This window comes from Clytia hemisphaerica, unplaced genomic scaffold (genome assembly GCF_902728285.1).
Source record: "Clytia hemisphaerica strain Z4C2 unplaced genomic scaffold, Clytia hemisphaerica genome assembly, whole genome shotgun sequence".
Classification (NCBI taxonomy): Eukaryota; Metazoa; Cnidaria; class Hydrozoa; order Leptothecata; family Clytiidae; genus Clytia; species Clytia hemisphaerica.
Genome location: NW_027103781.1, coordinates 104,608 through 131,215, shown reverse-complemented (window position 1 = coordinate 131,215; position 26,608 = coordinate 104,608). Strand labels below are relative to the sequence as shown.

At 35.2% G+C, this 26,608-nt stretch overlaps 2 protein-coding genes across 2 annotated transcripts; one reads left to right on the top strand and one right to left on the bottom strand.

Annotated features, from left to right (window-relative positions):
* Positions 1-9,507: 9,507 nt before the first annotated feature.
* On the top strand, positions 9,508-12,261 carry LOC136806198 (TNF receptor-associated factor 2-like). The gene is made up of 2 exons (XM_067062759.1): positions 9,508-9,680; positions 10,621-12,261. Exons 1-2 carry the CDS (start codon positions 9,508-9,510, stop codon positions 11,819-11,821), a joined length of 1,374 nt encoding a protein of 457 aa, XP_066918860.1. The 3' UTR covers positions 11,822-12,261.
* A 5,920-nt stretch (positions 12,262-18,181) lies between these two features.
* Positions 18,182-23,545, bottom strand: LOC136806206 (uncharacterized). The gene is made up of 3 exons (XM_067062767.1): positions 23,103-23,545; positions 21,043-21,354; positions 18,182-18,949 (listed from the first exon to the last, which is right to left on the bottom strand). The coding sequence occupies exons 1-3, from the start codon at positions 23,311-23,313 to the stop codon at positions 18,420-18,422; spliced, it is 1,053 nt and encodes a 350-aa protein (XP_066918868.1). The 5' UTR covers positions 23,314-23,545; the 3' UTR covers positions 18,182-18,419.
* Positions 23,546-26,608: the final 3,063 nt, after the last annotated feature.

Sequence of the window (26,608 nt, the reverse complement as noted above, 5' to 3'; positions counted from 1 at the left end):
ACACAGACAGACACACAGACATTCTCAGATTCTAGCTCAACTGAAGTTGAGAACTATTCCACGACAGATGACTAGTTTATTATTTGTTTTGAAAGACACTTTTGTTTGTTTTCCTGGAAAAAAATTTATTTGAAGGTTTCGGCCCTTTTCAAACAAAATCAAGAATTGAGAAATTCTCAAAAAACTTTGAGAAATTGCCTAAAATTTGAGCCATAGATGAAAAAATTTGAGCCAAGCCAACCTTGAAAACTAATTTGAAGAGCAACTTCCCAAGAAAAAAATCTACGGGGGAGGCGGAACCCACCTAGATCCACGCGCACCGCCGGATAGGCTTTTTCCCGGAAATTTTGCTCAAACAATGACCCATTTACATGTGCGGAATTATTTTTACTTTAGCGTATAAACAAGACCTTAAAAATCGAAGTGCTGTCTCGGGAATTGAATGACAAAATTCAGTTGGTTGATATTTGGCTGCTGCACGTTCGCAATCGGTAATACACCGTTTAGGAGTCTTGCCTACTCCACCGTGTTCCACCATGAAAACAGTAGGTAAAAATGGGCACTTCAGTACTGTGGAAGGAGAAGGTTAGAGGAATGTAAACATTGTCAATTTTTTTCTTTCCTTCAAGGCCGGGATACACTTGTCAATATTAAATCAATATTAAAAAACTGTTACTATATTTGGATATAAATCTAAAATTGATCGCTTCCTTACACTTATCAATAATCTAAATTATATCCAATCATAGAATATTGATCTATTATAATTTGGGCCCTTACACTTGCTCAAAATTATAGTTAATATTGCAAACAATAGGAACACATGCCCTTTGTTCAAGAAGAGATTTTTTCTCTCTCTGTTGGTGAAAGAAATGAATCAAATGTTTGTTTACATAAGCGAAATCAATAGTTTTTCCTTTCTTTCTATTGTTGAATATTGACTGAAAGAGGAATTAAATTGAAAAATTTCAATTTAAATCAACTCTCGCTCAATAATTGAACAATAGAGCACTTTCATAAATTTCAGCGAAATCAATAGTTTTTCCTTTCTTTCTATTGTTGAATATTGACTGAAAGAGGAATTAAATTGAAAAATTTCAATTTAAATCAACTCTCGCTCAATAATTGAACAATAGAGCACTTTCATAAATTTCAACATCATTTTAATTCAACTTTTTACGTTACATTCAGCAATATCAGCTCAATAACATTTATGATATAGTAACACTTTTTGAATATTGATCTAATATTGACAAGTGTATCACTAACTAACAATAACTAAGGAGTTATCGGCCTTCAAAACGAATGACTTATATATTTGAACATGATATCAATGATAATTTTATGGATCTCTCCTGAAAATTTCACAAAAATTTATCAAAAGGAAAAGAAGTTATGATTAAAAGGAGTTCTTTACCTACCGTTTTTCTGAGTTTCCTTATGAAAACCAAATTTTTACCTACCTTTTTTTTACGCTCTCCCCCGTAGTTTCCCGGGATCACTAAAATCAAAACAATGCAAAATTGTTTGGACGCGTGTGCAGTCGACACTACTAAACAGTGTATTTTGTCTCATTTTAAGTTTTCAAGTTTTAATTGATTGTCTTGGGATCTTGAACTTGATTCAGGTAACTCTCATCCTTGTTGTTGAGATACATCCTGTATCAGACTGTATACATACCTAGATGACTGATGTTGTTTTTTCTGAAAGCTTAATTTCCTAGTGTGACTAACTGCCAATAGTTTCCAGTTCCAAACATAACCGCTCTTCCCCACAGAAGCCCAACTTGTTATTTCGGCCAAAATGAGGTTTGACGGTTAAAATTTGCAATATAAATCACATCTTCAAACCGATGATTTTGTCAAAATTCCCTTGAAGGCTTTGGGTTAAAGCCACGAAAATTTTCTCGGTTTGGTAGCTAGGACTGCGAAAAATGCCCTAGCAGTGAACAACAAAAAAATACCGAAAGCCGAAACACGGACTTAAAATCTGAAGTTGATCAAATTGCCGTGCGGGCGCACGCATCGACAACCGACAACCAAACTTTGTCGAACTTAATCGAAGTTTGTTGGCCGATTAATGTTCGACTAAGTTCGGTTGTCGAACTTTAATCGAATACTCACAAATTTCTCAAAATACAAAGTTCGATTAAGTTTGATTACTGAAATCGAACTTAATCGAACTTTTTTAAAGAGCCCTCGACAGTTCAATTACTTCAATAACATTAATCGAACTTAATCGAACTAATCAAACTTAATCGAACTTTTTCAAGTTTAATCGAACAAAAATTTGAGAAAATTTGATCGCACTTTTTGCCAGCCTTTGACGACACTTTGAGGAATTTTGAAGCAACCCCGCTGGTGCAGGCATGTACCTTCACATCCCCCCTGAGCAGTGGGCACCGATCGAACTCCCCTGAACCCCGGCTGGGACCTCCAGGGGCTGTCCACGGTAGTACCCAAAGGAGGTCATTTTTTCCAATTTTGACCAATTTTCGCAAATTTTCAAGCCTTTCCGAGCCTTTTTAAAAGGCTTTGGAGCACTGATGGAGGGTGCTGGCTTTGAGGAAGAGCGAGGTAGAGCAGAGGGCATCTGAAGGGGTCCGAAGGGCTATGGGGGCTGTGGAGGGCTGTAAAGGCCTCAATTGGTCTCACCAGCGATTTTTCCTGGTGAGAAAGGGGTGTAGCAGCCTCAATTGAGGAGGTCATTTTTGGCAATTTTTGCCGGCTTTTGACGGCACTTTGAAGGACCCCCAACGGTGCAGGCGTGTACTCTCACACCCCCCTGACCGAGGAGCACCGATCGAAACCCCCTGGCACACCGGCCGGGACCCCCAGGGGCCGTCCGCGGTGGTACCCAAAGGAGGTCATTTTTTTTTCAAATTTTGACAAATTTTCAAGCCTTTCTGCCTTTTAAAGGCTTCGGATGACTGATGGAGGGTGCTAGCTTTGAGGGAAAGCAAGACAGAGGGTATCTGAAGCAGTCCGAAGGGCTTTGGTAGGCTGTGGGGGCTGTAGAGGCCTCCATTGGTCCCGCCGGGGCTGGTAACCAAAGGAGGTCATTTTTCGCAATTTTTGCCGGCTTTTGACAACACTTTGAGGAACTTTGAAGGGCCCCCAACGGTGCAGACATGAACCTCACATCCCCCTGACCAGTGGGCACCAATCGGACCCCTTGGGACCTCGGTCGGGACCCACAGCGGCCGTCCACGGTAGTACCTAAAGGAGGTCATTTTTTGTTGTCGAATTTTTTCGAACTGAGTTTTTTGTCGAATTTGTCGAACCTTTCTCATTGTTGAACTTTATCGAACGGAGTTTTTTGTCGAATTTGTCGAACATTTCTCGTTGTCGAACTTTGTCGAACTTAATATGTTTTGTCGAACTTAATCGAATACTCACAATTTAATCGAACTTTTGTCATTTGATTAAGTTCGACAAAGTTCGATTAGTTCAGTAATCGAACTGTTCGATTTATCACGTCTGGTTCTGGATAAGAATAAGGTCAATAAATAAGAAGTGTTTGCTGGTCACGCGGACGGGAGGAGTGCTCTTTTAAGTTTATCTGATATATTCCGATGGCGAATTGGCAGCAACCCACGCTAAAGCTCTAAAGAAAGGGAGCAGGCCAATTTCCCATCGGAGAGGAATGATGGTCGGCCTTTGATGTGCCGCATCCCCAGTCTGGTTCAACAGCCCTTGCCCGTAAAGCTAAAGATATTTTGGTTGGACCCGCCAATAGACCTTTTTTTAAAGAGGCAGCCATGTTGAATAATTATGTACTCCAGCATAAAAACAATGATACAGCCATGCATAATTTTTTTAATATGCATGATACAGTAATTATGCATGGCTGTATCATTGTTTTTATGCTGGAGTACATAATTATTCAACATGGCTGCCTCTTTAAAAAGAGGTCCATCCTTGAAAACGAGGGCTGGGTTACCAGACCTACCCGGGGAAAATTCTTGACACGGTCTCGCAAGATTCCGCAATGTAGAAGAACTAGGAGAATGAAAGAAAGATCGTTGCGCGGGCGGGTGGGGAGAGTTTGTGCTGGATCGCTTCGCAACCAACCCTTATAATACAATACGGCTAGTTAGAGGGAGCACACTGCGACGGAGAGCGCTAAAAATTTTCACAAACACCCTCTTGAGAATTAACTCAATTGGCTTCTAATAGTTGCTCCGGCCTAGGAGCCTTAAATTCTCTCTCGCCGACGGTCAAGACATTTTTTGTTTGTTTATCTAATCCGATGATCTATTCCGATTTAATAAAAACGGATTATCTGGATTCCAATAATATTGTGATTTGATTCGCCGAAACTATTTAGAAAAAGATGGCTGCCGAAAGTGGGCTAGCTGACTGAGTAACGAATGGGCAAATCTCAGTGAAAAATTGATCATTTTCATCATTATTCATGATGTTTTGGACATGATTTATGAGAAATTTGATGCATATGGTTCCCTAACAATGTGGAAAGACTTTGGAGAAATTTTGGCCATGAATCGTCAGCTGATCGAGTGCTTAAATCTTGCATATGGCTAACTTCTCTTCTAGACGCACAAAACCATAAAACTCTGTAACTTGGAAATGAAACTTTCAAACACACAGCCATTGGAATTCAAAAGAGAATACTAAAATTACAACATTACAGTGCAAATTTGAAAACAATCTGAGTAATTTTTATGGTGTTATGTGTATCATGGCTCCGAGTGGGGTTCTAGGTCCCCCCAACAAATTTAGGTCCCCCCTACGATTTAGGTCCCCCCACTTTTCAGTAAGGTTCAGGTCCCAGTTGAAATATAAAGGTGCAGGTTTCTGCAAAAATTGCTTTCAAAGTTAAGGTCCCAGCAAAAAAAGCTACTGTCATTTCTGGTAGTATTATTACTAGTTTTTTTACGTATCAACATGGGACGTGAACCAACTGAGGAAGAGAAGAAAGAATTCATGTACATCATAAAAATGCAGGGTTAAAAAAAATTGGGGATCCAAATTGAAAATTTAAATAAATGTTGCCCACCATGGTTGGGCAACGAGCAAATTTTGGAATTTTAAGGGTAGAAATCTGCCATTTTAGCCTACATTTTGATAGAATGTAAGAGATAATAAATTCAATAGAAAAATCCTTAACTTATTAACCAAAACAATAGTGAGGGGGTATTTTACAGTTTCCTAATTAGCCCCCCAGAACTTTAGTGTAGCCCTTCAGCTCCCCCCACTTTTTTAGGCCCCCCCCCCTGAGTTTAAAAAATGAGACAGCTCCCACCCACTTTTAAGCCAATTTGAGATTTACACCCCCCCCCCAAATAAGTGGGGGGGGGCGGAGCCATGTGTATGGCTGAAAATGTTCCTGTTTTGTATTCATCATTGTTGACTGGCCGACCTTTCCTTTTGATTTTTCAAACCCGACACAGATTTTTTACAAACATATCACTATGAGATTGAGGATTCAATAAACGGCAGGTTCAAAATGCATAAAACATAATGCATATTGCATAATGCATAATGCATAATATTTGAAAAATGTCAATTTTAGAGGCTATAATAAGGAGAATTTGAAAGATAATACTTTCAACAAAACAAATATATCATTTTCTACCAGAAAATAAAGGGTAGAAAGCTGTAAATTTGAATTTTGGATGATGAAGAAAATCCATGATCCACTGAAAATGCTTGTTGCCATTTTGATTTTCATAGTTGTATTTTACAGAACGTAGTATAGTGTAGAAAAAACACGAACTTATCTCCTCCGTATATTACTTTTCTAACTCGAAAACGTAAATTTTATAGCACGATCTTTATTCTGGATTTTCTCAGAGATCTTTTCGAACAATTGCTGATAATTTCAACGGGGTTTCCATCTTACAAAGCATTAACCATGTGAATGCTTTTTGTTAGATAAGCCATAATATCCAGCCAATATAAATTAAAGAGCTTCATGCAAAAGCTAGATCAAAGAAAATAGAATTCCGAATCTTTTTACATTCGAATGTTTATGTGTTTACCTTTTTTTTGAGAAAGAAGAAGGGGGAAACCCTTTGTTGTTATAATTCGAATGTTTTCTCTTACTTTCGTTTGGATTGGAAAAGTAAATATCATGTCTGGAGAAATCCCTGGAATGTTTACTTAAGAAACTCTTCTAAAAAGGTTTTCGCGGTTTTAGCCTCTACAAAGGAGGGCTTTAGAAAATATAAAATCGTTCTGTAAATTACACAATACTATTATGCATTATGCAATATGCATTATGTTTTATGCATTTTGTACCTGCCGATTCAATAAAGGATACTAAAAACACAATTCCTGTGTAAATTTGAACAAGATCGGAGATATTTTCACAGTGTTATAACTGAAAATGATATTTTTTGGACTGTCGTATAAATTTCATTGGCTGGGGCGACCGTTCCTTTTGAAGATTTTTCAAACCCGAAACAGGCTTTTTCCAAATATACCACTATTTATTACATAATACACACTATTATGGTACCATTTTATTTGGTTTATCCTACTCTACTCTCCCCCAAGTATTATCCCAACAGAAAAAATAATGCTTTTAGCTAAAAGCCTGTGGCCTCTAATTTAGGCTATTTTTCTCCCCAAAATTTTATCTTTATATTCTATATATCTACAATCAAATCAAGAACTTGGAAATATTGACTTCTAAATGTTTATCTCATTTAGCTCCAATTTTGAACTTTTTAGCCGAGGATGAGTGGGCGGGAGGTGGGGTTGGTTCTTTAGGCAAGCAAGTGTATGTGTAATCACTTAGAAGAGCTAAACCTCCAGCCGGTTTTAAGATTATTTCTCATACTCGCTCTGCAATAGACCTTTTTTCAAAGAGCACGTCCTGTTGAATAATTATGTAGTCCAGCCATAAAAACAATGATAGAGCCATGCATAATTACTGTATCATGCATATTGTAATAATTATACATGGTTTTATCATTGTTTTTCTGCTGGACTACATAATTATTCAACAGGGTGGCCTCTTTGAAAAAAGGTCTATAGAATTATTACTTTGCTTTCTGATCTGTTCTGATTAGCAGTTTGTGGGCAACGTTCTAACACAACTAATTCAACAAGCTCATCTTTCACATCTTTTATTCTCTTAAGCCGGAGCTTCCAGCGCAGCTGGTTTATTCAACTTAATACAAGAGACAACCAAAAACTGAAAAATTAAAAAAAATACTGCTCACGTTGCTCATTCGACTTTTTGTTCAGCAGCTAACGCGCCATTATGAAAATGTCCTACTTTATACTACTCATTTTACAGACCAGATATTTTATTTTTAAGTATTTAAAACAGATTTAAGGCTTAAATTTAGTTAATTTATACCAATGTTATATTATCAAATATATTTATTCTTATAATGGCCAGAAAATCTTTGCAGAAAATTATTTTATACAGAAAAAAAATGATTAAGTTAAGTCAGTAGTTTATATCTGTATAAACTTTTTATTGTATAAAGGGACTTTCCAAGTGACTCAGGAATTTCCCTCTGTCGTTCTCTGTTTTATAAACGGGAAACCCTGAATGAACATTCGAAACATCTGGAAAAATTTACACAACAAACATGGCGGACGTTTTTTTCTCTCGAGTGGTTTAGTTTTGTTGGGCAGTTATTATAGGTAAAGGTACAGAAGGTAGGTAAGTTTTATCTTTATTTACCGTACTAACAAATGAAAGAAAAGAAATAGTTATAAAACAGTGACTATCATTTACAAGGTTTTTTTTATGACATATGTTTAGACTTATCTAGGTATACTGTATATTAAATCATAAAATCAATCAATCACAAAAAAAACAAAACTTTTATATTCAAATCATATAAATAAAATATGTTTCATTTTGCGAAAAGGGTTAACAAGAGGTGAAATGTCACTGTGTGGGCAGGGAGAACTAATTCTGTTCTGTAATTACATCAGCATAGTTTTTTAATGATATATAACCAGACGATGTCAATCAAACGGAATCGAACGAAAATTCCAATCGAATCAATTGAACGCAATCGAATATCAATCGAACGTAAAATTCTGGGTAAAATTCGATTGATTCGATTGATATTCGATTACGTTCGATTGATATTCGATTACACGTTCGATTGATGTTCGATTACGTTCCACTGCGTTCGACGGGTGGTCTATTAAATTAGACTCCAATTTACCTCAATTCCTTTCAATTTCGAGCGCCTCTTATTAGGGAGGTAAAGTATCGATACGATAGATAAATCAACGCAACCAACGTGCTTTGACACACAACCTGCAGTAAACATGTGGGCCTGCATGATCTGCATTTTCTAGAATCCAGGCTAAAATTATCTTGTTTAACTCTTCAAATGTTGAACGAGAATCAACGTTTATCTGCAGAATCAATTAGTCGAACAAGTCGAATGCATAAGCCAACCGAACGTAGTCGAATCAATCAAATCAATCGAATACATTAGTCAATCGAACGCAATCGAATCAATCGAATCCAGGCAGTAATCGAACGCAATCGAATCAAGCGAGAAAATCGCGGTAATATTCGATTGGCATTCGATTGCGTTCGATTGCGTTCGATTGCGTTCAATTGATTCGGCGTTCGATTCGTTCGATTGGCATCGTCTGAATATTGCATTGTCTTTTACAATGCTAGTCTAGAGAACAAGGGGAGTATATTCTCACTGTTGCTTGAGAGTTGCTTCTTGAAATAGAAGCAACTTTCAACTTGTTCTCTAGCATTGTAAAAGACAAATCAATAAGATTATCATTAAAAAATTATGCTGATGCAATTACAGAACAGAAAACTTTGCTTGAAAATATGACTAGTCATGAATATTATCTAAGTTTACAAGAATAAAAAAAACATGATTTTGTGTTAATGGTAAAAAAATTATTTTATCAGTGAAAACACAATCATTGAAGTCTGTACCGTGAGATTGGGTAACTTGCATCAGTGGAGGCTAACATGCATAGCCCTCAAATGAAAGACCTGGCTGATCATTAAAATACAAAGTTAAATATAAACAAAAATGGTAGAGTAGAGCTGTGAGCGGAGCTGCGTAGTTGTATTTTAATGACCAGCCAGGTCTCTCATTTGAGGGCTATGCATGTTAGCCTCCACTAATACAAGTTACCCAATCTGATGAGCGGACACCAATTGGAGAATTCAAGAACGCCCGCCCTCTAACTGCCTATTGCCTGATGGGATTAACAAATACTAAGTGTGTAACTTGCCGCACAAGTGACGTCGAACGCTCCATTGTGTTCCACTACAGATTTTTTTCATATTTCAATCTAAAAGCCTACTTGGTGCAAAAGAGAAATCGTGCATTTTTTAATATGCCTTTCATTAACTCAAGTCAAATGACTTTGGAAGTTCGGTGAAATGGTGGCCGCATTGCTGTCTCATGTTTTGTCAGATAGTCCAAAGTTAGAGCAGTTGATGTTAGTATTTTTTTCAACACCAGACTTGTTTTTTTATTTAGATTTATATTATAACTAATAAAAATCTGAAATAACTTAAATATAAATGGCAACAGCTGTAACATTCAAGGAGCTGAGTGCAAAAAATACAGATGTTTTGAATTATGAGCTACTTCCGAAAATCAATAACTTTTTATTGGAGACACTTCCAGAAAGTTTAAAGTGTTTTAGCTGTCAAAATATTCTTCAAAGACCTCAACAACTATCCTGTGGACATAGGTAAGTCCATAATTTATATCCTTACACCATGAGCCTGCTAGGATTCCCTTGCTAGAAAAATCGACAAGCAGGCTAGCTCTAAAGTTCTAAACCAGCATTTTATAAATTATGAAAACCAGATTATGATTCTTCAATGGGGATCAAAACTATAAAGTGCACAAATTACAACTTTACAATAGTGCCACGGATCATCAGTGGATAGTATTCAATTATCATTATCCCTTTATTTTCATTTGTAGACCTTTTGCAAAAAAAAGGAAGAATAGAAATGTTTTATTTTTTACTGCTCTATTCACATACTGAATTTGAAAGATGTTCTATGTGGCCTTTTTTTGCAAACTTTAAAAAATTATTTTTTTTCCGCTTTTGCAGGACTTTAGCTTAAGTGCTTGCGTGTAGCATAGGGTACAAAGTCCAAATATATTGTGTTTCCCGTAATTTTTGTATGAAGAGTTAGGTCTATACTGACACGCTGAGAACAATACCCTGACGTATCATCTCCTTTGAAAAACTTCACTGGACTGGTATCTAGGAAAGACATTATTGTTTTGAACTGGTATCTGAGAAAGACACTCAAGTTTTGAAGATACTGGAAACTCTAAGTCCATTCCATTTGTTATCCAGCTCCTTTAAAATTTAATTCCAACTTCTCAAATGCTAGATCATTGATATAGGGGAAGTTAACGGCGTTGTTTGACAATTGTAAGGATAAGATTTTGCTAAAACACTTTAACATTATGTGTTTATTGGCAAAGACTTCGAATTTTACTGACAATCATTCTAAATTGAAAAGCCTTTTCATTCAATTAAAAACAGTATTCAAAATTGACTCAAAAAGCCTATACACCTAGATGAAGGGGAATTGAATTTTTAGCAAAAAGAGATCCCTCCTGATTAATGGATTTGTACAGGAAACTTAATTTCTTTGCTTTATCTTTAGGGTATGTTTACACTGTGTTGAAGATGTTGTCAATCGAGGCAATCGATTCTGTCCTGAAGACGGGTATGAAATTGAGAAGGAAACATTCCCAGATAGATCTGCAATGAAAGATATAATGCTTCTTAGTTGTTATTGTTTACGAAAAAATGACGGGTGTGACTGGTTTGGTGTCATTATGGATCTTGAACAACACCATACAAAAGATTGCCCCTATGGAGATGTTTTTGTTTGTAAGTTTCAACAGATTGGTTGTAGAGGTAAAGGTCAGAATATAGCTTTGGAAAAGCATTACCAGCACGATTTTGTTTATCACCATACACTTTTGGCTGCTGGTATGGCTGCAACATTGAATATAACCAAACAACCTGAAAATCTTTTAACTGAGGAACAGATTGATAGTAAACTTGAAGAATTGGGGAGAACAGATCAAGAACTGATGTTAAAAGAACATGAAATTAAGAAAAGTGAATTATCACAGTTAAAGCTGAATACATTTGTAAATGAACTATATGGTAAGATTGAGAAGGTGTTGACACAAAAATCACATTATGAAATTGTTCTTGATCAACATTTAGAGAAAGCTCAAAAACTCAAAGGTTTGGATTCTAGAACAGCTGATGCAAAAATAGCCACATTACAGAGTACAGTGGACCGCATACAAAGTACTTATAAAAGCCAAAAGATTGATTGGCAGAAAATGGATATGCAGTCTAAGATATGCTTATCAACAACAAATGGTGAAGGTTATCTGTGGAAAATGGATCAGTTTAAACAACGCGTTTTGGAAACAATCGAATATGAAAATTCTCCCAAGGGAGATCTGTTTACACCACCATTGTATACTGAATTATATGGTCACCGGTTCTGTATCAAAGTCAATTTAGGAGGTGGTATTGAGGGATCACATATATCTTTATATATGGTTATCATGCAGTCAAAGTTAGATGAGATTCTAGACTGGCCTTTCCCTTATATTGTGAAACTAACATTAATAAATCCAAACAGTAAGAAAAATATTGAGCATTTATTGGTGCCGACTCCAGAGTTACCACACTTCCAACAGCCGTTACGTGAACAGAATATGTCGATTGGATTTCCACGTTTTGTGAGTCATGAGACATTGCATGCTGATAATTTCATCATTGATGATGCCATATTTATACATATACAGACTGAGCGTGTACCGTTTGAAAGTAACTAAAATGTATCCAGATATAATTGGCAGTGGAAACAAGAATGCCTGTAACTTTTGATAGTCAAATACAATTGTGGATTTTTTTTTTGCTTGTTTGAGAGCATCAAAAGCGCCATATTTGAATGTATTTTTGGTTTAAAAATTTATGATTTTTAGTGGTTAAATTTACGATTTAAAAAATGACCTTTTTTTCTAGTTATGCTACAACGTTCAATTTGACACAAGTGGTGGTTCAGCCTTAGGTAAAGAAGGTTGTCAAATTTCAAGGCAAACGCAGAAAAGTGTGTTATGATCGAAAAACTGTTTTATCATCACTACCCCCGTTTTTATGAAAAATTTGGAGATTTGATATTTCACAGAAAACTGCTAGCAAGGGGACGACGGACTTTTCTGTTTGCCTTAAAATTTGACAATCTTCTTTACCTAAGGCCAACGTCTGGTGTAAAAATGAATTCAACCAAAAATACATTCAAATATAGCGCTTTTGATTCTCCTAAACAAGCAAAAAAAAAAAATTTCCACAATTGTATTTGATTATCAGAAGTTACAGGAGCCCCCCCCCCCAGCGGCACCCCTAATCACGCATCACGAAAATCGCTAAAATTTGTCATCACGCAAAAAATAGCGAAAAATAGCCCAAATCACGCATCACGCCTCAAATTTTTGCCCTATCACGCATCACGCCAAAATCTTGATCACGCCATCACGCCAAAAAAAGTCTCTAATCACGCCATCACGCAAGAAAAAAAGTCCCAATCACGCCATCACGCAAACCGCTGGGGGGGGGCTCTTACAGGCATTCTTGTTTCCATTGCCAATTATATGTGGATGATACACTTTAATATTATAACTTCGAAATTGTTGAGCTTACAAGGTGACGGGTATGACTGTCTGAGCCAAAGTTTGAAAGGCGACCCTTTAAAAGGAAACTAAATTTCGAAACATTTGACGTGGACTTATAACTGAAAATTTGAAATTCGTGATTTTGAAAGATATTTCTCTAAGAAAAACTTTTGAAACATCTGAAAAAAGATCCTTATTGTTCGCACACATTTTTGTCGTTTTTTTTATAATGAAAAGGAAAAGTTGGAAAGTTGCATCGATATTTCAAGTTCCTTGTTTACAATTTCTGTCTTGCTTACAATTTTTGTCTTGCTTTTTAATATTTGTCTTAAATTCTTGGGTACTAAGGGGTAAGAATCTTTAATCAACAATTCCACTATTTGTAATTTCATCAATTTAATTTTATTCACTCAAATTATTGTGATTTTTGTTGTAATGTAATCAATCAGTAAATACAGGAAAAAAAATAAGAAAATATGTTAACGAAATATTCATCAATATTTATTGACAGTTAGCTTAGAGTGTCATACGTTATGTATAACCTCTGTTTCACGGATGAATGACTCTTTTGTTTTCATAATCCACGAATGAAACACTTATAAGACTTTCTTTTTCTTAAGAGCTTCCGCAAAAATTGAATCAATGGAAATCATACCAAGAACTTAGCACAGAACTAATTATGTAAGGGAACTACTTTTGACGAATGGGAGGGAATTTTTTGCCTAAAAAGGAGCGTAGACAGATGATAGATTTTAGAAGGACTTTAACTAAATGGTTTGAGATATTTGGCATTACGAATCCTTTTAAGATGATCCTGAGCGAGAAAATTTGGAAAAAGATATTCAACTTCCCTTATCGGGGAAAAAAATGTCGGGTGAAAGTGATGAAAATTTTGAGGGGATGACGAAATTTTTCCCCGACATTCATCATCCGACCAAAACTTTAACCCGATTTTTTTACCCCAGACCAAAACATTCACCCGAAATTCTATACCACAACCAAAATTCAAATCTATTTTTTTTACACCTTTATTTACGGAAATTAGTGCTTTAAACGTCCAATTACAAGATCCATTTTCGAGCTAGTGAAGAAAAACATTTCTTTTGGACAGTTAATCGGGTTAAAGTGGCTAATTTGAAATTTTGGTCAGGGAAAAGTGACGAAAATGCATCTAGGTGACGAAATTTTTCCCCGACGAAATAAAACTCCGGCGTTAAAAGTTCATTAAAGGCCGGCGCAAATGAATCCAATATTTGATCCAACATTATTGTTGGATCAAATGTTGGGTTCATTTGTGCAAAGTCATAAAATTGCAACTTTTTAAGAAAATTGTTGGAAATCATGTTGAGATTGACGTCACTTTTATGTTGGTTTCAATGTTGGATGCATTTGCGTAATCATGTTGGATGAAAATGTTTAACATTTTCTTTAGAAACTTCTCAAGTATATCCTGAAACTGAGGCTGAGTCCACTTTGACATCATTTTTGCATTAAATATTTCCAAACATCTGAAAGTCAAGATATTCAATTTAAAAATTTGACTATAACCCATTAAGTGCAATCATTCTGTTACTTCAAAGTTCCAATTTTTTTTTCAAACTGTGCGTACACAAACCTCAACTGAGAAAAAAAAGGCAATCCTGAATTTTGACAGCGGGTCGAACATCGATCAGACCTACTGTAACAAGATCAAAAAAAATTGATTCATTTCATAATTATTCCTAACGAGCTCTTCCCCAAAAACCAAAGTCCGTTTTTTTTTTCGTTTCCGTTACTGCATAGAAAAAAAGCGTCTACCTTAAAGGGAACTAATTTTGGCGAATTTTGACAAATCTTTTGCCTAAATAACTTCTTGAGGTCACAAAAGAGCTTCAAATACCTTAAAGGAGGAAAATTTGGCGGAAATTTAATTTGGCGGATGACCGAGAATGTTTTTTCATAGGGAATTGGATTTGACGGATGGCTGGAAAAATTAAATTTGAAGGGAATTTAATTTGGCAGTTGCAGATTTATCCGCTAAAGCCAACAAATCCGCCAAATTTTCTTTCCACCAAAATTTCTTCCTTTAATAAGACAAAATAGAACAGATTTACGCTGTCAAAAAAAAATTTAAAATTTTCAGGATTTCTGCCGCTTGTCAAAATTATTTTCCTTATAATAGTTATAGGCTAATTATTACGGTGGCACTTAATACTGAGGTTAAGCATACAAGGATAATCACGACGACGGACAAAAAAAGTATAAGGCTAGTGAAAATACGAAATTTGATTGGTTGAAACTCACTAGCCTGTTAAATTTTCGTTCGTCGTCGTGATTTTACCGATTTACTTAACTTCACTAATAGGTTAAGTAGGGAAACCCACCATTTAGTTGTTCATTCAATAAATAAGTAAAACGTTTCACGTAGGCGGAAAGGGTGGGAAAGCTAACAGTATTTGTACGCCCATTTTTCCTTTCACCTAAAAGGAAGAAGACGAGGAAGAGCGGAAAACAAAATCCCCCCTCTTTTGATTTCTATATCTGTCTTTTTCGAAATAAAACTAGACGGACATTGAAAAAACGATTTGAAGAGGACAAATGTAAATCCAATCACTTGAAAAACGCATTTTGTTTGAAACACCCTCTTCTCACAGACCCGGTAGGATTATTTGAGCCAGTAGTGGGGATGAAAATAACGGACTTAAACTTTCTTTACTGCTGAAGATTTTAATTCTTTTGTTTTCAAGCCAGAAGATTCAATGGGGATGTGTAAGGATTGGTTTGTTTGATTATTTTCAATGGGGACAAAAATTAGAGGATAATTTTCCACCGGGGACGATGGCTAATTTTTGTGGCTATGCTGAAAGTGAGCATTTTAGGTAAAAAAAACGGACCGGTCTGTAAAATACCAACCAAAGACGTGACCATACTGAACTTTTGCACACTGTCTTAGGTGGTCAATATCTAAACTCGGTCTCAATATAATCTGCAGAAGAGACAAAATAGGCTGTAACTTTTGATAGGATTTGATTTATTTTTTGTGCTGTTAAGAAAATATTCCGGAGTGATGAATTATCGAAATGAAAATATTCAAAATAGATGAAGAAGAAAAGATCTTCAATAACTGTGCTATAATTGTCCTTTTCACACAAGCGATTCTTTGATGTTTAAATATCATAAATTTGAAGAAATGTTTCAAAAAAAATTATTTATCACTGATTGACTTTGAAAACCATTAAAAAACAACAAAAAAGAGCCCTTTTTCAAGTCAGCCAGGATAAAGGTTTCAGCTGTATTTTTTTTGACTGAATAAATATTAGGCTATTCCAGAATTAGTCTGTGCCCCCTTTGTTGAGGAGGTGTGACGTCCAGGGTTGTCTAGAAAAGAAAAAATCCAGGGTGGTCCGGTTTTTTGTGAATGTAAAATATCCAGGGTGGTCAATATAACGAAGTCAAAAATCCAGGGTGGTCCCAAGAAATTGGGGAAAAAAAATCCAACGGGGTCCTGAAAGATTGGAAAAATATCCAGGGGGTCACCTTTAAAAAAAAGACTTCCTCATTATAGGAGGTACAAATTTTTTCTCGCATTTATAACGTTCTAAGATCGAATGATTCAAATTATATTAAAAGTTATAGCCTTTCTTGTCCAGACTGCAAATTATATTGAGACAGACTTTACCACTGGTAGTACAGTGTAGTTCCCGAGTTTCGGTAGGGGTGAGACGTGTATTTTACAGACTGGTCTGAAAAGTACCAAATATTCATAGGACCAAATTTATTTTCCATAACTAATCACTTCTAGTTGACAAACCCGCCTTCAGAAACAAATTTCAGTCAAATAGAACGAGCCAATCGGTCAATATGTGATTTTAGCTAAATTTACATTCTGTAAAATTTAGCTTATCTTATCTTATCAAGATTTTTTTCGTGTGCTAAATAATCCGGATAGATTATTTCCCAAAAAAAATCCGAAATCGGAATTAAAAATTGTATCCAAATCATAGACGAGTGAATGAAAACAAAATTAGTTGAACTGGTTCGAGGAGTCACCAGTACCGACTAATTATTGTGTTAAAGGGACATAAAAGTAGTAAAATGTAAACATTGCGTTAAAGAGAACAATTAAAATCACGTGTCCAAAACAAACTTGTAAAACAATTGAAACAATCAAAATTAGCCATATTTGGTTTGAGTTTTTATTTTGACATGTGACATTTGTTTTGATTTTGTATCCGCTGCATACAGTTTGTTTACAAAAGTCGCAAGTACTGTCCCTTTAAGATTATCAATCAATAAGCCATGCAATGCTTAATATTTTAGACTACTCTAAATCGACAATATCATCCAAAATATCTTTATCTAAAATTGGTAAAATTTGGACAATATTTGACTCTTGATTTTAGAAAATCAATCTCTAAGTTCGGTTAAAACTGCTTGAAAAGAGGAAAAATTGTAGTTTCTTGTTTTTTTTTTACCAAACTGAGGCTGGGCATGTTCTTACGATGTTCTTAATTTTTCGACGAATTTCAGCCTAAATATTCTTAAAAACTGGGTTCTAATAAAAAAAATGTGTATATCTTCTTGAATAAAATACGAAGCTTTTCGTAAAACAAACCTACATTATCAAGTATAAAATTAAACCAAAATTGAAAACATTTTCGATATACACACTATTTGTAAATTTTGGATAATTACATTAGTAAATGTTCTAGAGGATATAAACAAAAATGTCATAAAATTAAATTATCAAACAAAAAAACAACATTAATTTTATGCCCGTTTCTATTGTTAACGCAATATTTGAAAGTGTGTGATAAACAGTCATTTATAAATTTGATCGGAAGGTGTACTACTACAGGGTGTCCCTAATTAAAGTATCGAGTCGAAACACAACTATGAGTAGAAAGTTTTATGTGCGTGTTCATAAAATTGTATTTTAAGCTCTCCCTCTTTTTTCTTTGTCATTACGATTAATTTATACGTTGTAACTACCTTTTGTAATAAGCCTGTGTGATGGAGAACTTTCTTATATTTTAGCGATAACACACACAAACTTTTCTACTCAATCGCATGTTCAAACTCGATACTTTATTAGGGACACCCTGTATTTGTAAAGTTTGGATAATTACATTAGTAAATGTTCTAGAGGATATAAACAAAAATGTCGTAAAATTAAATTATCAAACAAAAAAAAACATTAATTTTATGCCCGTTTCTATTGTTAACGCGATATTTGAAAGTGTGTGATAAACAGTCATTTATAAATTTGATCGGAAGGTGTACTACTAGATTAGATGGTCAAGTGTAGTCAAGTGATACACGCTTTTTTTTTTATAAGAATACACTTTATAAGAATGTCCATGATAAAAATGGCCCTTAAGGGTAGGTTTTTCATAGTTCAGCTAGTGCACTGTAAGGGTATGAAATTACAAAACTGCACTGAACTGCACTGTAAGGGTATGAAATTGTGATAAAAGGCCAATTTTTTGGTAAAATTGGCACAAAATTGGTCATTTTTGATTATAGATTGTCAATTACCCGCAAGACGCCAAGTAAGGCTCACTTCTTTTACAAAAATGCCATTTTATGCTTGAGACGTATGTACTAAATGTTAAATCTAGTATGAATTAGGATCCTAACCTAAGAATGCTGTAAGAATATTTTAGGATAATTTTCCCAAAAAAGTTAAGAATATCCATGATGAAATGGAATTACACCTTTCTTATAAAAAAAAGCGTGTAATTATGTGTGCTCATAAAAATAAATTCCAATGAAATATCAGTTAAAAATTCTTTTGTGGTCTGCTTGTTTTAGTCCAAACACCATTTATGCATTTCTTATGAGGATCTGTCCAATATTCACCATAGACTTCTGTGTTTATCAAATTGGCATTTGTTGGACAGTATGTCTTATGCCCAAGAAATTCACAATCCCGAGGTGCTAAATCTTTCCAACTATACTCAGTTTTAAAACCATATTCCTCATGACAAGTCATTTTCAAAACGGTATGATTCTTAATCACTTTGTAACCTGTAATTCCTATATGCAATACTGGGCCTAATATGAGACGACCTAGAGGATTGGGTACTGCACATTGATCCCAGCACGTGTTACTACTTGGTCCACGGCTGATCTGGCCATTACAACAAATTTTGGTACGTTTTCGCCAATGTGTCTTATATTCTGGATGGATTCGAAGGTGGATTTTGTTATCACTGACTGAGAAATTATCATCTATCATTTTTTGAAGTTTTGGCACGTCATCTTCTGGCATCATAATGTCAGTGTCTAAATCATACGGGATGATGTTACCTGTAGTAATAATGGAAATTATATTTAGAATAGTAGATATTTAGAATAGTTATCACTGAGGCTAAATATACCAGGATAATCCAAACGACGGACGAAAATTGAATAGGCGAGTCAAAATACGAAAATTGATTGGTTGAAACTCGCTACCCTGTTAAATTTTCGTTCGTCGTCGTGATTTTACCGATTTACTTAACTTCACTATTAACCAAACTATTTTAAAGAATATAGCGCCTCATTTGAAGTTTCTTTGTCCAGAATTCCGTCTGAACTTTCTCCACGCGCTCATCATTAAAACAAAATTTTCATAATACACCCCTGTGCCATAGACCTGTTGGGACCCAAGCCCCATTGGGAAATTAGGCAAAAGTTTCGTCCCCGTTAGGAAAATACCCTGAAATTTCAGCCCCACTGGGAATTTGACTTTCATGTCATCCCCATTCGAGATCCAATGTTTAAAAATTGCACTCCAAAACCATCCCCACTGGATTTTTTAACCTTGGAACAAAGAAATTTTTATCCCCATTGAGATTTCAATAGGAATTTTTATCCCCACTGAGGTAAAAGTTCCACCGGGGCTGTGAGACAGGGGTGTCATAATGGATATATACAAAGCTTTATTAACGAGCTGTAATGTAAGCGGTCCAATACAGTTGAAATACGTTGTTCTGATTGGCTCTATAGTGATCTAATCATGATATGGAACATAGCAATGCCTTCTGACATTAAATCACGGACCAAACAACCTGACTGGTTGTAAGTGACGTAAAATCAGTCAATTACGTCACTTGCAACCGATTGGCTATTGGGTCTGTGAAAGACATTATAGTGGTGCATATCATTAATACTTTGGCTGCGGTCAATATTTCCTGTACTGACCTCTTAGCCAGTTATTATTGTATTAATGCTAAATCCTCAGAAAGTCCAGTGAAAGGTGCATTACATGTTGCAATAGAAATCATGTCTCAAAAGTTTACAAACATTAGTAGCGTGGTGACAGGGGGCAGGGGGTAGTGCCCCCCTCCCCCCCCCAAGCGGCCGATTTGTTTGAGGGGGCGCCAAAATAAACACCTCTGATTACTATTTACGGCACTTCTTTGTTTTGAGTTTTATTTAGTCGGGTTTTTTTTCGTTGGGGAAAAATTTCGTCACCTGAATTTACAATTTAGTCACTTTCACCCAACTAAATTGTCCAAATGAAATGGTTTCTTTCACTAGCTCGAAAAAGAGCTCGAAAAAAGATCTCGTAGTCGTAATTCGACGTTTAAAGCCCCAATTTCGGTTAATAAAGGTGTAAAAAAATTGAATTTTAATTTTGGTTGGGGTTTAAAAAATCGGGTAAAAGTTTTGGTTGGGGATAAAAAAAATCGGGTATAAGTTTTGGTCGGATGATAAAATATCGGGAAAAAAATTCGTCGGGGGGAAATTTCGTCACCCCCTCAAAATTTTCTTCACTTTCCCCCGACATTTTTCCCCGGTAAGGTATGGCAGTTTTCGGCCAAAAAGAGAGAAAATGCCCCAAAATTTTCCTGCTCGCTTCGCCCGCGTAATTTTTCCAAGATAATTATATTTCATAGGGGGCGCCAAAATCATAATATTCGAAATTTGTCTCCCCAGTTTACCCAAATTGTGTTTCCCCACCACTCTTCTGATAGACACTTTACTTTTTAAGGTCTGGGGCTACTTTAAAAAACTTTTCATCAAACAGAAACATTTGAAAACTGAAAAACGCAGAAGGTTTCACTTTGATGAAAAAGTTTCTAGTGGTCCCATCTCAAATGACGGGAAAGAAAACATTTACAAATAGGTTTTTAAAACAAAAAAATTTTCAAAAAATTTTTATTACAGTCACAAACATTGTTTTGTTTTGAGATTTCTTTGAGGCGGGTTGGCCACTGTCAACAAAGTTTAGCAATTGAACTGCAACTTATCTAGGGGGCATCATCGGAAATGTTAACTTTTTTTGAATATCGAAAGATGAACAAGAAGAAAAATTAAGATGAAAAAGTGAATGAAGATTGGTTTTAAAATCATGATATCGCACCAAATATTTTCAGTCCAGGTTAAAAGGTTTAAAGAATTTTTTTTGAACTTACGATCTCTCTCCGCTCCAATTAGCGATCCATATGTCAAAAAATATTCAATGTTAAACAATTTTGCCATATGTGCCCATGCATCAAACAATTTGGTAAGTCCAGCGATTCGATCGTTATTTTTACACGATTGATCTTCACCATACAGTGGACTACGTACAAGCTTCGATCGTCTTTCTTCTACTTCTTTTTGCAACACTTTCAAGTCTTGTCCACTCTTTGAATAAGCGTATTCTAATTTTGAAGTGAAATCATTTGCAGTTGAAGGGAACACAAGTGAATCGTGAAGACTTGTCGTTGCTCGATCGACCGTACCTGAAACAATAAAGGGAGAGTTACGTCACTACATATTCTAGTAATATTACCGCAAAACGGTTACGCCGAGATGTCGGCTTCACCTATATTTTTCGAGCTGAAAGTAATAGTATTTGAGATGCCCATCTGATAATTATTTCCCACCCTTTCATTCAATTCAAACACCAAAGGTTGTCTTAAACAGGCTTAATAGAAAATTTCAAAGTTCATTTCCGTAGAGTTACGCTACGTTATACGTTAGACACAAGCTGGTACAGAGTACGTCAAAAGTGAATCGTTATTGAGACAGATATGCAAGAAAATATCATTTCCCTATTCCCTATTAGTGTAAGGTAAGCCTATATCAAGTTTGATAAAGGAACGACTGGCATTCTGATTTTTTTTGTCTAATGATTTGTGCCAAAATATGTTTAACGGTAAGATACATTGGCTACGACCAACATGACATCATAAATTCAAAAAAAGTCAAAAACTTTATCTATCTACCGTACCTCAAAAAGTTCTTTTAAAAGTGAGTTTTCACTTTTTCGAGTATATCTATCTAAGATAGATATATCGGGTTTTTCTAACTCAGGTCTCTCTAACCTCGGGTTTTCCAAGCCTCCCACAATCTTATATGCAGCAGAAAGAAGAAATCCTCTTCTTTCCATTGCTGAAAGAATTCAATCAGCTTTTCATCAGCGAAAAATTTGTATAGGTTTGACCATTAAAATGGAAAATTTTATAAAAATGACATAAAAGAGAGCTATCAGCAGTCAAAAGTTAATTAGCTTTTTGCTTTGAAAATTTTTTCATCTCGACTTTTTTTAATCTCCACCAAAATTTTATTAAAATTACATAAAAAAGAGCTATCGATTAAAAGTTTATGTGAAAATTTCATTGCAAAAAGTCTTTGTTTTAGCTTCAAGCAAACTAGAAAGAGGAAAAGCAAAACATTTTTTTGCTTTTGCTATATCAGCATAATATAATATTAACAAGACACTGTCCTGATATGAAATATGTGTCTGATATGAAACGGAAACACTTATGTAAAAATAAAACCTTTAAAAAGTTTTTTTTTCATAATTCGATTTTTTTAGTATACTTTTTTGCGGAACACACTGTATTGAGAATTTTGGTTATTTCCTCGTTTTTCAAAATTTGAAGTTCGGGTGCCATGACCCCCTTACTTGCTTCAAATGAATAAAACATCTATCACGGCTCACACATTCAATAGCTTCGTTTCTGGTCAAAGTCAGTCTGAAATAGCGTCATTTCAACGAAATGAAAATGATGAAATGAAAATCGAATTTTTTTCCGTCAGCGTAAACCACAATTGCGCCTCCTTAGCCATTATATCTCCACTCTCCAGATCACGGCGTGGACCTTGTTAAATGCGTGAGTTTTTCAGGCTTCCCAAGGTACACTGCCGTACGAGTCGAAATGCGAAAAAGTATGGAGTTTCCAGGTAAAATTTTGGAAAATCTGACCAATCTTTGCTTCAAAATGGACAAAGATCTTCAAGAAAATACACCGTTAGACCGGGGTTGATATTTCGTTTGAATATAATGAAACTTTTCTCTCTGCATTTTTTAGGTCCAATTCTAAAGTCCTGATTTTGGGCTGCATTTTTTAAAATCAAATGACACCCCCGGTGAGAACCTCACTAAATCCTTACAAATAAGGTTATGAAAATACTGTAGATTTAGATCTACTTGATGATCAATGGGTCATCATGAAATATTGTCAAACAATTCATCATAATATACCTTTCTTTGCTGCAACTTCATCAACAACCTTCTTTTTTGTCTCGTATGGCTCATATCTTCGTTCTTTTTCAACTAACTTCACATTTTCTATTGCTTTGGAAGTTTTGGGTGGATTTTCATCAGTGAAATCAACAGTATCATTACCAGAGTAAAAAAAATAAAAGCCCAATAATAACAATATGGCAATACCAATAGATTCTTTTAGTCGCATTTTTTCCACCAATTTTCTTCTCTCTGTTTTCCCTTCTCTAATATCATCAAAAGAAAACCAAGTATTACTTAGCCAGATTATCAAACATGATGTCTAACCTCCGTTCTACAAGTTTTCACTACACTTGTTATGAACCTTATGAACTTAAACTCATACAAACGCCTGATTGAAAACAACTCGTTTTATCGTATCCGATCAGATATTAGTTTTTTCTCTTATAATTCATAATTTGTCGTTTCTGACTGTTTTAATAAAATACTGTAACGCGTTCCATGAAACAAAAAGAAAATCTGTCATTTGCTCAATATGTATGTCAATTGCTCTTAGCATAGATGCTATTATTTTTGTCTTTGATAAAAGCAAACGATATCACTGTCTTAATTAAAAACAAAGCCTTTAAGATAACTTTTCTTAATGAAAAATTTTAAGGCTTAGAGACACGTTGAAGCAAAAAAATGAGATATGACCGTCCATTGCTTCTTTCCTTTCTAATGAATTTGTTCCTCCCTTTTTCTCTTGCTTCGAAGAGTACAGCGTCTTTATTTCGTCTGTTTCGTCTGAATTCTTTATTCGTGACTTGACTTTTATACTCCTTTGCGACATTTTTTAATTGGCCTTTAATGTATTTAAATCAAAGAAATTTCAAGTGGGGTGGACGAAATAATTGACAACAATTAAATTGTTTAGTAATCGGTCGCCTAATAAAACTTTTGTAGAAGAATTTTCAGATTTTGTCGCCATTTGCTTTGTTCTTTAACACTCAAAGGAAACCCAAAATATTAAAGCGTGCTATAAGAAGCTATAAAAGCTGACATGTTCAGTCAGTAGAATTAAAAAATATAAAGCCGCTTGATTATGTAAAAATTTTTGGCCATTCTTAGGTATATACAAAACGTAACTACAGTATTAATTTTGGACAAAATCTCTCAAAAAAAGGAAATCCACTTATAAAAAGACACTCCCTTGTTGGAAACGTTTTTTCCGACCTCGTTTATTGGAACAAATTCACCATATTCAGAAAGTACGGAACTGTACAGCTATGCAAAATAAACAAAATAAACCAAAACATGTTATATAAAAACACATCCAACATTTTGGATGTGACCAGTTCGAATTTCAAGGGAAGGCATTCTTTCGAATTACAGAGAGAATTTTGACCCACGCAAAAATTTTGACCCACGCAAAAAATAATGACCCACGCAAAAAATAATGAACCACGCAAAAAATAATGACCCACGTAAAAAATAATGAACCACGCAAAAAATATGACCCACGCAAAAAATATGACCCATTCAAAAAATTTGACCCTCGATTTGACCCACGCAAAATTTTTGACCCACGCAAAAAATATTTTGACCCACGCACCCACGCAAAAAAATGACCCACGCAAAAATATTGACCCACGCACCCACGCAACCCACGCAATTTAGCGGACTCGTATCAAGACTATCAATAATCGGGTTTCGAAGGGTTTCAGATAATAAAGAATAAAACCGCTTTGAATCAAAGAATTGCTATAATAAAAATCAGAAAATCTTAATTTTCTGGAATATTTCATTTCTGGAAATACGGTCCAAAAATTCCTAAATTTGACTCTGAAAAGTCATTTTGGTACATTCTAAAAAAACACCGACATATAGCATAAGTAATTTAGTTAGTCTGAATCGCAGACCTCTGCAAACCCCCAGGTAGTCTATAAGGAGCACGAATCCGTTAGTGGATGCCAGCAGCCTATAATTTAGTCAAATAAAATGATCTATTATCATGATCTTCGAGATCAAAATAGATGCTTTTTATTATGAATACTTACTGTCAATGATAACAAAATATGGCTTCCCCTACTATATTTTGTTAAAGGTCAGACACGCAGAGAGACTTCACTCATAGAGTACTATTTTCATAATAAAAAGCCTACAACTGCGGTAAAATAATTAGTGACAATTAAAAGGACAGCCAATGTAAAATCCTAATGGAAATGACATCAATGTTAAATTAGTAAACAAAGAAATTAGCAGAAAATATTTAGACACGCAGATAAGTAGGTAAGACGTCATATTTCTAACATATTTTGTATATACCTTCTACTGTAGTCTAATTTTCAGACCTCTATAGTAAAAAGAACTTTTTTCGCTTAAAAAATCTATTGTTTCTAAGTCGAAAAATCTGGTGGGGATCGTCTTGGAGTGCATTTTTTACATTGAAGTTTGAATGGGGATGAAATTGTAGGGCAATCTTCCCACCGGGGACCGAGATTTTGGCCGAATTTTCTAGTGGGGCTGGGGTCCCAGCGGGTCTGTGACACATGGGTGTTGTGAAAGAAAGTGCAAACCCAGGAAAGCACGAATATTCAACATTTTCAGAATATTTTTCCTCGGTCATATCCCATTATTCTACCTTAAGGTAACTAATCAATCAAGAACTTTTGTTTTTTTATCGAACGTTTTAATTTCATTCGAAATTCATTTTGTGAGAAAGAAAAACCAGCAACAACAATAAAAGCCCTCCTCCCCCCAACGGTTTGCGTGAATGCGTGAATTGGCATTTTCGGTTGCGTGAATGCGTGAACATTGGAAAAAAAATGCGTGAATGCGTGAATTGAAAAAACTTGCGTGAACGTGAAAATTCACTTTTTGATTGCGTGAATGCGTGAATGTGGGCTATTTTGTGCGTGAATACGAGAATTTTTCCTTTTTTCCACCGATCATGTGCAGTTTTCCCGATTTTCCAATGTTTCCCCGATTTTTCCCGAAAATTTTCCAATTTCCTGTAAAATCGGGTTATTGCGTGAAACTCGAGGAAAATTTGCGTGAATGCGTGAATTTCGAAAAAAAATTGTGTGATTGCGTAAATTGAGGGTCCACTGGGGGCCTCACAAAAGAAAAACTGTTATGCGCAAAGTATACGTGATGTGTGATGAATTACAAAATTCCGAGTTAAAAGAATTATAACTCGGCATTACGTTTTTGGATTTTATTATTAAAATTTTCAACGAAAATTAACATTTCAGCCAATTTGAAAGTGCTAGGAAGCCAAATCAAAAAATTAGTCTTTAGAAAACATCTTTTGTTCATAACAAGAGAATAAATGATCATTTTGCAATGCATTCATACTATGCAACCACTTAAGGGCTCTGACCATAGTGAATTTTTCATAATTGCCGGGTTTAAAATGTGTTTTCTGACTGATGTAACCAACAAAACTATGGCATGTTATACATTTTCTGTTAGACAAACTATTCCTCAATCTGAAAATTCAAAAATTGCATTGAAAAAATTTGATGAAGAAGAAAATGAAG